Genomic DNA, 16,028 nt, shown 5'->3' with positions numbered 1-16,028 from the left:
ACTGAATCTCTTAGTTGAAAAGGACTGGGCAAATGCTGTGTTCTCCATTCTTGTAAGTGGCAAAGATGATGTTTTTTATCCTTTAATGAGAGAACCCATAAAATAAAGGCACTGGCTTTTGAACAGAAGGTGGTTTGTTTGATTCTTACAACTAAATAAATTCTTGGATGTCTGCTTGGATATTAGTCTCTGACCTCAACTAGGGAATTAGAGTTGACTTCTTCCTTGGAGTAAGGAGATACTTCAGTTTCCTCATTGAAGGCATACCCCATGTCCATATCCTTGAAGAAGATTACTGATCCATCAGAGAGGTCATCAGGGACTTTGGAAGCCACCCAACCCACCTCAAGAAAGAAATTGCAGGTTATCAAGAGTCCCAAGTAGTAAAATGTTTGGGTTCTAGTCATCAAAAACTTGGTCATATCCAAAGAGGCCATCAAGCGAAGGGCTAACTCATTCTTCAGAAATGGTAGAAAAGAGATGCTGGTATCAAATCCCACTCTCTTCCCACCAGAATTCTATCTCAGAATTATTTATTTAAATCAAGTCTAATGGAATATCAGCAACCTATGATGAAGGTTGGCAGCCATTCTGTGTTTCTCTGTCCCTCCAACTATCCAGAAATTATCCAGAAAAAATTTCAAGATGATGACTGGGCAAAGATCAGTGAAGGGAATAAGCATTTCTCTGTTACTTTTCTCTTTAAGGAACATCATGAGGTAGTAAAGAGTGTGTAAACATTTATATTGGAGCTGAGAATGAAGATTTCTGTATTTATTCCTTGTGCTATCATAGTCTTATTGAATGACAAGGGTGCCTTTATCTTTTTTTTTCCCCTGGAGGCACTAATATTGATTTTCTTTATTAACTTGACCCAGTCTTTGTAGTGGTTGGATATTTAATTAACTTGAATTAAAACACTAGAGAGAAAATTCCTTGACTGGGGACAAAGGAAACAGATTCCTCTCCACAGAAAAATAATGGGTTCATTAAGGTATTCTACTTTCCTAAATTTCACTTAAAAGTAAATTTCTTTCAGGATAAAACCAGTAGGGGTTCAAGGACACTTAAATGTAGGAAGATCAGGATGGCTACTCCTCACCATGAAGGTAATGTCATTTCTTTATTTCTTTTATTTGCTCTATGGGATTAGATTCAATCCCTGATAGGTTTTGCCTGATAGGCATTAAGGGAATGAATAGTGTTTTAGAATGAATTTGGAACTGAGGCAACAGTGCTTATTGTGGATTTAAAGACACCTAAGTACTGAAATTGAGGTATTCAGTTCTCATCACTGTAAAGTGTTAATAGATTCACTGAAGGGTAATTACTTAGTAACTTACTAATTACTTAGTACTTTTTACTAATTTACTAAATAGTAAATACTAAAAAGTAAAATAAAATGGTAAGTTACTAATTTACTAAATTGCTAATTACCTAGTAACTCACTAATTACTTAGTAATTAGAGTAGATTTTTTTTGCTTCACATATTAATTGCTTTAGATGATTTCTTCCCTTTTAGTTTCTTCAGTGTGCCAAAAGCTAGAAGCTTAAAAAAATTTGTTGAATTGAAATGTTGAATTTTTATTTGTTAGAGAACAGCAAAAATGTTTTTGTATATAATCATAAGTGTTCACTGTGCCATGGCTTCCATATAAACTTCCATATAAATTATTATCTCTTCTCTTAAAGCTTCCCAATCAAATCTCAGAATTCCATTTAGTCAATTGCCTGATGAGCATGAATTCTATGATGGCTCACTGACACAGTGCCCTTTCCAACATTCTTGGAGCCAGGACAATCCACTTTCTGATGGGAGCCAGGATCACCACAAGAAATTGAAGATGGACACTCCTACTACCTTAGATGAACATTCCCAGCAGGTCTCACAACCCAGCTGGCTCAGCATCTCAAGGAATACCAATAACCTTTACTTGACTGATGAGAGGTTTAGTGATTTATTTCCTAAATACTGGAGCCCTTCACCAATTGAATTCCTATACCAAAAGACCCCCTCATCTCCCCCAAACCTCCCCCAAACCTTAGAAAATAACACTGAGGATGATATAGCCCTTGCTATGGAAGATCCAGAGGCAACTTTGGGGCAGGACAAAGAACTTGATAAGGAGGTAGAATTCACAGAATTGAGTCTTTCTCCAAAGATAAAAATGGAAGAGCCTGAGAACTCCGAGGCTATATCATACTCTCAGGAAAACCCATTCCAAACCTGTTCCAGCAGCCACCTTTCAGAATCATCAGATGATCTGAGTGAGGAGGCTCTGCAGCTGGACTCAGACCCTGAGGAAGCTTTGGTGACATTGGAGGAGCTGTTCCAAAACATGACAGGCCCTGGTCAGCAGATGGCAACACCAGCACAGGAGCCCCATAACTCAGTAAGCATAGAGGGGAGTCCTCTTTCCAGCCTCCAGGGTTATCTGCATGGGTCAGTTTTAATATATTCCTAGATCCCATGGCAAAGCATTGCACATTCATATGTTTAGTGAAATTCCTTTCTTGGCTTTATCCTGTAATTCCTTGGTTTGGCTGTGATTCAAGGGCCTCTTGTAGAAATAAAAATTCATTTTCAGCTTGATGTCTTTTAATAGCCATACACCAGGTATATGGTGCCCTGAATGGATTTTATAGATCCCCAAAGAGACTCTTTGTGCTTTGATTCTTTGAAAGTCTGGTTTTAAGAGGTCCCTGTTTCTGAATTTTTAGACTTTAAAATTGGAGTCTGTGAATTGGAAGAATAATTTTAGGGAAACAGGGAAATGAAGCAAGAAGAGATATTCATAGCAGGAAACCTTATTGTAGGACACAGAATATGAGAAATAAACTTTGGCACCAAATTAGGTCCCAAGAATCCAGACTAACCCTGATTAATTGATTATGCAACTAATCTGAAAATTTATGTCAACCAAATTAGTCTTAATGAATAAAAAATAAAAACAACCTTCCCCACAAACACACATGCAAAAGCTAAAAGTCTTAGAATCAGTTGTTTCTTTTGGGAAAGCTGCTTGTTAGAATTTTCATCATTCTCTTCAGGATCCACTAACTCTGGAAAATGTCCCTTTTAATTTGAGAGCCATTCACTTGGAATGACATCTTACATTACTTTTCTCTCTCTCTCTTTTTTCTTTCTTGTTAGTTTTTTCTCCAGCTTGACCCCAGAACTCCAGATGAATATGTCAATAGCTTAGATTACTTGCTACAGGAGAAGAAGTAAGTAATAAAAAGAATTTTTTAAAAAGCCATATATACATATGTATACCTGGGTTTATACATATGTAGATCTGTGTATACACACATGTATATATACACATTGTGGTTTATAAAGCTCTTTGTATATGTAATGGGAACTATCAAGAAGCTCCTGGATAGGACTTTTCCTTTGATGGTCACATTAGAATATTTTTTAAAATATCACTGATGAAATACAATTCTCACATATTTAGTGGATATGTATCTGACAATCATTGGTGCTAATTCATGGAGTTAGATGTTCCCAAAATGATATAGACATACACAAAATGAGTGTTTATAGAATGAATGAATAAATCTTGGAGGCTATGATGTTTAATCTTATGTGATTGTGCTTTGGTAAATTCCAGTGAGCTCTACCCTCTCAGAAAGTTACTTTAGGGGTTAATTTTGCGATAACTTCTAAAATATTAGTTGTATCTACAACAAATAGGAATATCTATGGGTTCTACTATGGCTTCTGCCTACCTGGTGCTCCTGGTGCCCAGGAGCAATCTCTAATAATTATTGCATGATTTTTGTCTACTGTGTAGGAATCAAACCCTGGGAAGAGAAGAATGGGAAAAGCCACTTCCTGGAGATGACCATAGCCTTGATTCTCTGGAAAACGCTGGAGATGATTTTGGAATGCTTACACATGAGCATAGGTGGGAGAGGTGCATGCTATAACAATTTTTTTCTTTTTTAAAAAATTTTATTATAGCTTTTTATTTACAAGTTATATGCATGGGTAATTTTACAGCATTGACAATTGCCAAACCTTTCGTTCCGATTTTTCCCTTCCTTCCCCCCCATCCCCTCCCCTACATGGCAGGATGACTAATACATGTTAAATATGCTAAAGTATAAGTTAAGTACAATATATGTATACATGTCCATACAGTTATTTTGTTGTACAAAAAGAGTTGGACTTTGAAATAGTGTACAATTAGCCTATGAAGGAAATAAAAAATGCAGGCAGACAAAAATAGAGGGATTGGGAATTCTATGTAGTGGTTCATACTCATCTCCCAGAGTTCTTTCCCTGGGTGTTGCTGGTTCAGTTCATTACTCATGCTGTAACAATTGATGAAAACCATCCTGTGAATGGTAAGGGTGGTTGTTGCATTTTGTTTCTTTTGTTTGTTTTCCAGATAAAGGGGTTAAGTGACTTGCTCAGGATCACACAGCTAGTAAATGTCAAATATCTGAGGCGGGATTTGAATTCAGATCCTCCTGACTCCAGGGCTGGTATTCTATTCACTGTACCACCTCACTGCCTCAGTTTATTTGTTTTTAATGATAGTTTCTTTCTTGTTTTTCTGTTTCACTGGTTTCCCAGACTGCTAGTGGAGAAATTCTGTGTGAAGCTATATATGATCCCAAATCTTCATCCAGGTGAGGTTGTGTTTTTATCACAGAACCACTTCCTGTCCTGTACCCTGGACTGTACCAATCTGGTACCTCAGAACAGACTGGAAGAACTCTTCTTCAGGTAAGTGTAAGGAATGGAGTTGGAAGTAAATCCTCATTTGAGAACTGAGGTGGGAGTAGGGTTGCATTTCCGTGCCACTTTATACAGTAACTAGTGGGGGACATTATTTGACTTTTGAGAATATGCAGGATTAGGGAATCAACTACATCCAAAAGCAAACATAAGGATTTCAAAGGTCAAATAAATGCTTTCTTTCCCTTCCTTTTCCCCCTTGTGACTTCATTTTGAGCTCTTTCCATTAAAATAATTATTTACTGAATAATCTTCTGTGTACATAGCATTGTGCTAAGCATTGCCGTGATTGAAAAGAAGTGTTGGGCATAATACTTCTCCCTCCAGCTATTTACAATCCTACTGAGAAGTCATGACTTACATATGTATTACCTACTTGGATGTATTTAAGCTTTTGTTGCTATTGCATTCTCCTGCACTGCTTCCATTCTGGAGACAAAAAAAAAAAAAAAAAAAAAGGTTGGACGGTGTTTTGGCCTGTGTAGCCTCGTGGGATTGATCTAACTAGAGTTGCCTAAAGCTTTTAATAATAGAGTTTCACCTAGATATCTTAAAATGAAGACAGTGACTTGCTTTTTGGAAAACAAGGCAGAAGACACAGAAACATGTTGGATGCACCAGAGAAAGCATGGACAATGAGCTTTTGAGTGTTGGTGGCTTCTGGAAGAGCGTTTCTTGTGAGGTCAGACCCTCTGGGAACCATCTTGCCACTCATCAGGCTGCACATTTTTCTTAGCAATTGGCCCCAAAGTGAGGGTCATCACTGTCAGAAGTCACCTTACTTACCACTTTTCAGGTGATGATATGATTCCATTTTCCCATTTTGTGACTTTTGAGTTCATGAGTATTTTTCAATCAAACTATGTGGGCTTAACTTCCTTTCATTTAGCAGAGCCAGGAAATGTAGAAGAGGGTGGAAAAAGTACTATGGACAGCTATGGCATCAGAGCCCCACTTAAAGTTATACGTTGCTATCTTCAAATTCATTTAGTAAAGAGTTTAATTGACCTATGTGTGTTAGTAATACTTTTTTGGTTTATAAGAAGTTGTGGGGAAGCTACGAAAAATATAGGAATAAGAGCACGAATGAGCTATTTGATAAATTATTGAGAAAGAACTTGTACTGTATACGACATTAAAGGCAAACTAGAAACTAAGGAATACAGGCATTTTCACATGTAAGGACTGAAAGGAACTCTGGCCGGTGATTTAGGGTTTGAAGTACCATCTGGTGACTCAAGACAGAGACTGAATTCTGGTAGTTCTTTTCTGTCTCCTTCCCTAAGAGATACCTACATGTATGTACCCTTCCTTTTACCTACTTGCCTTTTCCTCTCTTGTGCTTATGTAAAACAGGTGCTTCTGTAGGAAGAAACACCTCTTGATGCATATGTGAACATTTAAAGAATAATTCTACAAATCTAATTAAGGTGTTGGACAGACAAGTGCTATAGGATATTAGGAAGATGAGAGATCCATGTGGGCTAGAGTTTTCCAGGAAGATTTTATGGAGGAGATGGCACTTGAGATAAGTGTGATTTGCTTAAATAGAAAAGATGGGAAATACATTCTAGATGGGAAAAACAATGTGAATAAAAATATAAATTTGGCACTTGATTTGTTTTCTTCCTTTTGCTTATCTTTTACAAACAGCTTATTCATTGATTGACATTTATGTATCCCATTAAAAGAAGTACTTTGCCCAAAAAAAGGGGGGGGGGCTAGGAATTCCTACATGTAAATCAGGTCTCCTCCCTGTACAGACCCAACTCCTTTACATTGGTACTAGGAGAGAATGGCTAGAATAACTACATGGGATGCTTTAGTAGAACAAGCCACCAGGTGTCACCACAAGTTCCGAACTAACAGTTGGAACAGCTGGACCTGGGTGACCATCCCTAACATTTTCAGTTCTGTACCAACTTCTCACTGGGTGTGTACAAAATCAGGACTGACATTTCTTTATGCCCTAACTTTTCCTTGCTAGTGCCTTTTCCACTCTATAATTTAAGGGTATGATTAATTCCCAACAATAATTCATAATTTATCAATTTAGTTCTTCCCTTTTCTTTAAAGATCTTAATCTTTCCCCCATATTATCATGACCATAGGATTATTCAACCTATAGATTTTTTAAAAGTCTTTTTTTTTAAATTAAAGCTTTTTATGTTTCGAAACCTATGCATGGATAATTCTTCAACATTAACTTTTGCAAAACCTTGTGTTCCAATTTCCCCCCCTTTTCCCCCACCCTAGATGGCAAGTAGACCAATATATTACATATAGATTAAATTGAATTTCCTGAAGTGAAATAAAAAAATAAAAGGTAACAGGGTTAGAGCTTGCAACAGAATGATCCATAGCCACTTGCTTGTATTAAGACTTAAATTGTCCAACTCTTCCCACCCAATCTTCTACACCTGCTTTTCAAAGATATTTATAGAGAAGCACTTTAGTGCATCATCTCTATATCAAAGTTCCAGTGGAAGGAGACATCTTCTCACCATCTTGGCTGCCCCTCAGGAGTGACCTTGAGTGTTACAGGCCACCCCAATCAACTATTGTAAGATACCTTCATAAAATGGTCACCAGAGAGCCTACTATCAGGTCCTCACAGTGTCTCCTCCAACTGTTGTCCTAAAACCTTCAGGAAACTCCTTGTTCCCTCCCCCCTTCCCCCACCCCCCCCCCAGGAGTCCCTGTCCTCAGCTCAACACACAATTGTACACTGTCTGTGCTTTCTCTCCCTTGCTTCTGTTGTTTCCTGCCTCTTGCAAAGCATTTAAATATTCCATTTATAGTGAGACTTTAGGACAACTCTAGTTACTTTAAATGCCCAGAAGCTATCCCCAAACCAAATTGCCTTGTTTTTTTGTTTGTTTGTTTGTTTCTGGCTCCTAAAAATCTTAGGAAATTGTAAGGGGAAAACAATAAGCACTTCTTAATATAGAAGCTACTTTAGGCAGAAGTTATGCATATATGAGGTAAGCATTATAGGTATCATGATTGAAATCATGATATTAAGAGGAGGCCGAGGCTCACAGAAGTTAAATGATTTGCCCATAATAATATATCTAGTAGTTGTTGGAGGCAGGATTTGACCACAACACCTATTCATGAGGATGACTGAAGAATCCAAGTCTTAACACTGTGAAGAGTAGTTTAAGGCTTACATTTGGGAGGAAATAGAATAAAGATGGAAAGTTCTACTTTTACTTCAAGCCAAAACAAGAATAGAACTCATGAGCTCTGTTATCTCATCAGCATTTCCTGTTACCTTAATAAAGACTTCTAGATATCTAAATCTTTTTTTACCCTTGGGCCATCATGGGAAGGGACTAGATCTGGAACAAAATATACTTGGAATGGAAGAATTCCAGTGGTTGGTTAAGTTTGGGTAAAGTTGGCCTTTGGAGGGTATATGTGATTGACAAGTGTAACAGAAAGAAACAGGAAAGAGGAGGAAGGGATGAAGAAGAAGAGAAATGAGAGAGGAAAGAGGGAAGAGAGAGGAAATGATTCAATAAGATTTAAGGGCTTGCTATACAAATCTCTGTTGTACTTGGCAGAGTTTCATTCTGTCTAGTAGAATAGAAGGTTTAGGCCCAAATTCATTGTGCATTTATTTTACTCAACTGGAGCAAGAGAACCTGCTCTGGGGGCTGGGTAATAAGAGCGGAGATTGCTTGCTACATTATTTATAGAACTTCCCATTCACACACACTGTGTGCATGACAGTAGCAGTACCTCTCTGCATAAATGGGGGGAGTATGAGTAAGTATATTTGTTCTATCAAATATTTGCGTGCTTAAGCCACTCTATCTGAATTGCTCAGTGTTTGCATATATGCAGGGTTGGGAGCCTGTCATGTCAGCACCTGTGGCCACCTGGGGTATTCTCATGAATATTTCAGCAGGCATGAGAAAGTAGATAGTCCCCTTGTATAAAACATCATTAATGTTAAACGGTGATTGAGAACCATATCCCTCTGAGACCACAGCAGCCCCAGTTTCTGCATAACAATAAACTTATCCTTTCCATGGCTTCCTAGAAACAGGTTTGAAATAAATTCAATTATAGAGCATGAACAGCATTGAGCTTTCTCACTTGCTGCAGTTACCTTTAAAAATAATCAAACAGCCCCAAAGAGAAGGAAGGCCTGGAGGATGAGTAGGCTTATTTTACAGAATAATGAAGGCATTAGTCAAGGGAATGTTCTTCAGGATCATTAGGGTCTGACTCTGTGGTACTATTTCTTTGTCATGAGAGAGACAGAGACAGAGAGAGACAGAAAGAGAGAGAAAGAGAGAGAGAAGAAGGAGGGAGAGAGAGAGAGAGAAGCAGATATTACATAATTATAGAATCTCAGAACTGGAAGGACCTACCAAGTTATACATGAAAGTATTTTCAACAAATAAACACCCAGCTTGAAGACCTCTACTGAAGAGGAGCCCACTACCTGATGGAAAAACTTTGGTCTGCATTTATTTCTTTTCTTTGTTTTTTATTTAAATTTGCACCTGACAAACTTTACAGATGAACAGAAACAGGTGCTATATTAACAACTGCACTCAGTGCTTATCCAGACCTTATTATTTGAGATTCCCAAAGCACGCTGGAGTTGTTACTCTTTGGGACAACTGTCTGCTTACAAAGGAGAAGAGATAGGGAGGAGAATCAATTTTTCTCAAGCCATGTCAAAAATAGATAGCAAGAATCTGTATCACCTTTATTAAAGTGAATGAATGAGTGAATAGGAACATTTATTTCTATGCAAAGCTTATACTAAGAACCAGGACTATAAGTAAAAAAAAGAGTCTCTCCTCTCAAGAACTCACGTTTTGATGTGGGGAACATACATATGGATGGTTTTCAGCTGCCAATCAGCTGAATCCCATGATCTTTAGAGTTTATGAGTGGACTCATATCAGTTCTCTAGCATTTTTTAGCCTGTGGTTAATTCCTTTCTCCATTTCCACCCCCACCCCCAGTGGTAGCTTGTATTGCCACAAACAGTTTGTCCTCATTTCTGAGTGCCTGAGATAAAAGCCTCTCTTGAAAAGAGTGACCAGAGTTTGACAGCTGTTTTAAGCACTTGGAAAACTTCAGGAAGCACTGGAGATTGCCTCTGTTATCTGCTTTTATTGGGAGGCACTATCCTTTCTATTCCTATTCCTTCTCCAGACATCCTTGGAGCAGCTTCTGGGTCTTATTTAAGCTTTCTTTCTGGAGTGGGATTTTGGGGCAAGGAGGGTTCTCACAAAGAAATGATCACAGTATTTTAATCCAACATAAGTTTTACAATTTTAGAGTCACTTCATATTCTTGGACATGATATGCATTTTGCTACTTTTATTGTGGCTTTCTCTACGTGTACTCGGCACTCTACCTGTTCCTCCAAGGTTGGGTTATCCATAATTTTGTCAGGTTTTTTTCTTTCTGATGTTATAGTCAGATGGGATTCTTGGATTCTAGTCTTCTGCTCTTAACTTTGTCTATTCCTCAGTCCTTTTGTTTTCTTCAGAATAAAGTTAAATAGTTCATAGTTCAATTGAGGTGAATGAAATCCAAGGTGGAGACCAATTAAGTGGACTTGGCTTAACTTTCACCTGCAATGGAAATCCTTTCTATCTCCTTCAGCTCTAAACAAAGAATTCCTTGAAAACCATTTCCTGTCAATCAGGGCAACAGAAATACCATCTTCTTACCCTCTATTGTTTCTGGCCTCAAAGATTGTAGTTGAATTCAGCAGCTCTGAACCTGAGGGGAGAGACTCTTCTTGCAAAAATTGCCCTCTAAGGCTGTTGCAGCAGGAGAGAAATGTGACTGGAAATGGGCTTTCTTTCTTACAGCATCAGTTGGAAATGTGTTGATCTGAGCCAACAGGGGTTCATCCAGTCAATTCCCCCATTGAGAAGCTGGCAGGGTGCCCTTTAGCCAGAATGCCATAGTGCTGAGCTCTTTGAGCTGAACTAAATAGTCTCAGAATCACTGTGTTTATTTCCTTTCCTGACCATATGCCCTCTAGCAGGGTCATTGCCAATTTGCATAGTCCTGCAGATGTGGTTGCCTTTTGTATAATCATATCTATACATCTGGGCTTGTGAGTATCCTTAACTATATCTCTTTGCATCACAGTGTTTGCCTATATACATATTTGCACATGGTATCTTCATGGTTAAGTTGTGAGCAGGAATATTGGTGAGTTTTTAAGGAGTAATCTTCATTGTAACAGAAGAAAAGCTTTTTTCCCCTCTTTGGAATTTTAAAATGATTTAAGAGAATAGTTTTTGTAAAATTGTTTGAACATATTTAGAGAGAAAGCAGCTTGGCTGAAAGAATGCTCACTTTGGAGCATTCTGTTCCCAGACACTTAAAATACCTTGATTAAAAAAAAGAGAGAGAGATAAAGAGAATTTTTGTGAAGCTCTTTTTCATTAGGGTCATGATTTTAAAGGCTATTTGAAACTTTCCTTGAATTCTTTTTGGCCATAATAAGAAGCTAGAAGCATCATAACTTAGCCTTTGCAAAATTCATATTAAATTGTCTCAAGACAAAATGAATGGTACTAGTATTATATAACATATATACATGTATAGAATATGAAACTTACTCAAAACCCATATGATCTTCAGAGAGAAATATGTTATCAAAGATGGAAATATATTATTATGTGCTTGCTCCCTATGTGATCTTGGACAAGTCTTTGGACAAGTCTAACTTTTCTGAGCCTCTGTTTCCTCATCTGTAGAAGAAGGGAATTGGAACAGATAAGAACTTGGGTATCTTCCAGGTCTAAAATCTATGTTATAACCTGGTGTTTTATGCAAAATGGGTTATAATATGTATTACTGCCAAAAGAGAAGAGAGTCTGGCATAGTGAATAAAGTGTTAAACTTGGAATCTGAAAGACTTGGGTTGAACTTCAACTTTTGACATTTCACAACTGCAGATTGATAGACAATTCACTCACTCACTCTGACCTTCACTATAAATGCTAGATGGATTTCAATCTGCTTAAGTGGAAGAAGTTCTCAACCAATGAGAAATCTTAGTAATAGTGAATATTAAATGATTTTTATCAGAAGGTTCTAAAATAACTGATATTGTATTGCAATGATTTACCTGTTAAACTATACAGGGCATCCCATGAGTCTTTCTGTATTTATAAGCTTTAATGGTTTTAAGATTTTGGGGATACCCTGTATTAAATTAAACCAAAAACACACACATAATACACATAATATGTATTTAAATATATATGGATAGACACATATATATATTTAAAGCATCTGCTATTGTGCAGTTTGGGGGAAGTAAAAAGATTATGTATGTAGGTTTGGAAAGGTTAAATGGGTCGCCTGTGGTCACATAGTAAGTGCCAAAACCAAAATTTGAAGCCAAATCTTAATAATTTCAGATCTAACATATGAGCTGCTATATCATGCTGCCTCATACAACTTAAACTTTGAAATTTTATATTACTGATAAAGATTCATCTACCTCTTTGTTTTATAGAAAGGCATCTGGAATCCTTTCAAGTCAGCAACTCCGAGTACTAGAATTCATAATTGTTAATTCCTTAGTTTTCCTAACTTCCTTCTGGCTAGCCCGCCTATTTGTAGAAATTACTAAACATGTAATCAAAGAGGTTTTCTTCCTGTAGTAATCATTTTATTTTTGAGGGCATGTATTGAAAGGGAGAAATGGGTCAGATGGAAGAAGAGGCTTATGCTTATAGCTTTTTATAAGGAGACTCAGAATATCATTCTGAATTGGCTTTGAGCCAACTACTTTGAGAACATTCCATATTGAATCCTGTTTTGTTATTTCTTGCTCAAAATTCCCCCTCTCTCTAGGCATCTTTTGTGTCAATTTTCTCATCTTGTTAGGTATCGCCTTTGCTTTGGACAAATATAAATGCTACATAAATACTGTGTGAAACTAGATCCAGATATGCTGCTTATGTTCACCACATCCTCTCATTTGCTAATTCTGTCCGTTAAAAGTATCCATGGCATAAAGCCTAGGATTGAGAATTATGTGACTTCTAGATTTTTACTTCACTCTCTTTTTTTTTTTCCAAACTTCCCAAGATACCTCAATTTTTCTCATCTGCAAAATGGAGAGAATAATGCTCATCACTCAATATTGTGTGTAAATTATAGTAAAATGTCTAAATAAAAAGCAAGTTCTTTTTTATAATAAAGGACTCTGTTCTCCTGTGTTTCCCCTATATTAGAAGCTCTCAACGCATTCTGCTACTATTAATTATTAATAATCCTCATAAGAGTTGTGGACTAGTGTAGTGGAGTCAGGTCTCAGAGTCAAGAAGACTTGAATTTGAGGTCTCTAGTTTGATACATACTAGCTCCACGACACTGAGAAAAATCACTTAATCTCTCAATGCTCTAGACTGCTCTCTTAAGATAGTTAAGTCAGGAAACAATTGAATTTCTGCATTGATAAAGTGAGCTTCCTTACCTAGAGATCCCTCACCAATGAAATCATAAGTTTAGATAAAAAACAAAACGTATGTAACTTAGAAACTTCTATTAAAACCCTACTTTGCTACCTTGGTGTGGCAGGGAGATGAATTTGGGTACTTTGGTCATCTCCACAGAGCACAAACTTAGATCCTACAAAACTGGAAAATCTTCCAGCAAAGGGTCCATGACAAGCAGTGAAGGCTCAAGAACTAGTCAAATAAAGTTTGGAGAAGCTCATCAGGAATCTGGCCACAAAGCAATGAATTCTTTGAGCACTGTGACTCTTTAAAACTATCTTCTCATAAAGGGTTTCTGACTTCTCTTTCTTGGTAAATTAATAGATCTTTGAAATTAGTAATCCTCACAAAACCTAGTGATAGGAGAAAAAAATGTTTCCAGTGTTACGGAGAGAATAGAGGCTCACACTGAAGGAATATTTGCTTAGATGTGCACTATTGAAGAGAAAAGGCTCCAAGAACAAAACATTGTTCACCCAGCCATCAGCATTATTATTTCATAACCATTAGCTTTTTCTTTCTTGCTGACTGACCCTCTTGATAGAGGTAGGTTTTGAGATATTTTGAATGCAGGAAGTTTGGATGGTAGTATCAAAAGAATTGTCATCCAGGCACTGAGTCTAATTCCTTGTTTTCTGCCTCTCCAGCTTCACATTTGCACAGCAGGTATCCTTCCTACAAAGAGGGCTCCTTGGTTATCTCTATTTCCAAACTCCCAGCTGCCCTGTCCCAGTTCTCCAGTGGCTATTTCAGGTAAGAATGAGGAGAGTAAGATCATACACTGGCCACTAGGTGGCAAGAGTACTCCAACTGTGCATTAGGCAAAAAACTTGTCTCAGTTCACTCTTAACCTTTGTTGCTCTTCAGTTAAGCCCAGTGAATTGCAACAGGCTCTTAGTTAGTGTCCTAAAATGCCTTTGGTTTCTTTTTGTTTTCCTTAAAGAGTAAGAATAGAGAGATTATCCTGGACAAAGTGTAACCTCCCAGGGACCATGCCTAATCCTTTGGGAGCCTTTGTTCTCTCTAAATGTAAATATTTAACAATTTTTAATGTTGCCTAACAATTGTTTTCATTATTTTAAAAAGTGTTTTTCTCCATTACTGATACTCATAGTTCCTATGAATTTACATATGTTCCTTAGTTTGAATATGAATTGCAGAGTTTCTGTGTAATTGGAACTGCCTCCTTAGCCAGTCTATTCCACACTTCTGTAAACTGCTATAAGGCTGCTCATGACACAGTATATGTGTTATAAAAATACTCATGAATGATAAAGTATATGAACTTGTATTTTAATAAGGTTCATCATGACCATTGGACTGTACATACTGATATTCAGTTATGTGGAGCCAAATTAATCTCATTTTACTACTACTACTACTACTGTTAAAATAGCCATTTATGGGCAGCTGGGTGGCCCAATGGGTAGAGCACCAGCTCTGAAGTCAGGAAGATCTGAGTTCAAATTTGATCTCAGACACTTAACACTTCCTAGCTGTGGGACTCTGGGCAAGTCACTTAACCCCAATTGCCTCAGGGGGGAAAAAAAATAACCATTTATTCAGTATCTATAGGGATTCTTAACCTGGGATATCCATGAGCTTGTTTTTAAAATATGCATTTTGATAGCCAAATTTCCTTTTTCTTTTCTTTTTACTGAGGTAATTGGGGTTAATTGCTTTGTCCAGAATCTGTGGATTACAAGGAAGTATTAAGTGTCCCAATCCAGATTTGTATTCAGGTTCTTATGATTTCAGGGATATTGGCTCTATCCACTGTTCCATCTAGGTTTCCCTAATAGTCATACTTCAAAATAATTGGTCTCCTTTTTAATCTTATGTATTTGATTTTAAAAATATTATGAGAAGGGTCATGTAGATGTAATCAGATTGCCAAATTGACATCCATGACACAAACAAGATTGATCCATTATCTGTTTGAGGGGAAACAAATATTCTACCCTTAGATTTATACTCAAGGAATTAAGGAAGCTAGAAGAAGTTAGTAAGCAGAGTCCTGATCTACCACTGGGATTTAAATGCAAGATATGAGGGGTATCAGGTTTGGCTAATGGTACAGAGTTACTGTTTACTTTGGGGTAAGGAGGTCTTATATTCCCTCAGACCAGGTTCCTCCTGATCTAATGTTTAATGCTTTAATTTTTGTCAGTTAGACCCAAATTCCAGCTGTAAACTATGTGTACCTTTCTGTGTGGATTGTTCAAACTGATCTTCAATTTTCTTAACTTCTTGGTCTCCTTCTGTCTCTGGCTGTTAGCTCCATTAGTTTTTTCATCTTTTTCTCCCGCCTCTATATCTGCCACATCCATATTGTGAAGTCAAGAAATGCCATTTCTGTTTGTGGCCTTTATGTCAGAAAGTCATCCTTCCATTCAGTTTAACAAACATCTCAACTGCAGATAAGATTCTGTTAGATTCTGCCAAGGGACAAAAAAGAAATATTCCTGCCTTTGAGGAATTTAAATTCTGCTAGAGGAAAAGGGAATGATGTTATAGGTACATATATATGCTATATATGTATGTGTATATATGTGTGTGTGTATGTGTATGTATGTATACATGTACTATATATACATAAACATATAGTAAACACTAGACAGTTTGAAGAAGGAGAGAACATTTGGTGGGTGGGATGGCTTAATGAAAATTTCACTGGAGGAGGTAATTCTTAAACTGAGTTTGGAAGGAAGATAAGAATTTTGGAGAGCAGAGATAAGGAGGGAGTAGATCTGGTATAAACTTGAGA

General features: G+C 37.2%; 1 protein-coding gene across 3 annotated transcripts in view; it reads left to right on the top strand.

Moving 5' to 3' along the window:
* FAM178B (family with sequence similarity 178 member B) overlaps positions 1–16,028 on the top strand; it is a 171,026-nt gene that overhangs the window by 36,575 nt on the left and 118,423 nt on the right. For 2 of the 3 annotated variants that reach the window (XM_031951489.1, XM_031951490.1), the window contains exons 3-8: positions 1,040–1,109; positions 1,694–2,394; positions 3,156–3,229; positions 3,802–3,924; positions 4,590–4,742; positions 13,909–14,014. In XM_031951489.1, the coding sequence (XP_031807349.1) occupies positions 1,040–1,109; positions 1,694–2,394; positions 3,156–3,229; positions 3,802–3,924; positions 4,590–4,742; positions 13,909–14,014 (1,227 nt within the window). The remainder of the gene's footprint in view (positions 1–1,039; positions 1,110–1,693; positions 2,395–3,155; positions 3,230–3,801; positions 3,925–4,589; positions 4,743–13,908; positions 14,015–16,028) is intronic. The other variant, XM_031951491.1, reaches the window with a different exon arrangement.

Source organism: Sarcophilus harrisii, chromosome 2 (assembly GCF_902635505.1).
Source record: "Sarcophilus harrisii chromosome 2, mSarHar1.11, whole genome shotgun sequence".
Lineage (NCBI taxonomy): Eukaryota > Metazoa > Chordata > Mammalia > Dasyuromorphia > Dasyuridae > Sarcophilus > Sarcophilus harrisii.
The sequence above is the reverse complement of the archived record's forward strand: the minus strand, read 5'-3'. Positions and strand labels throughout refer to the sequence as shown.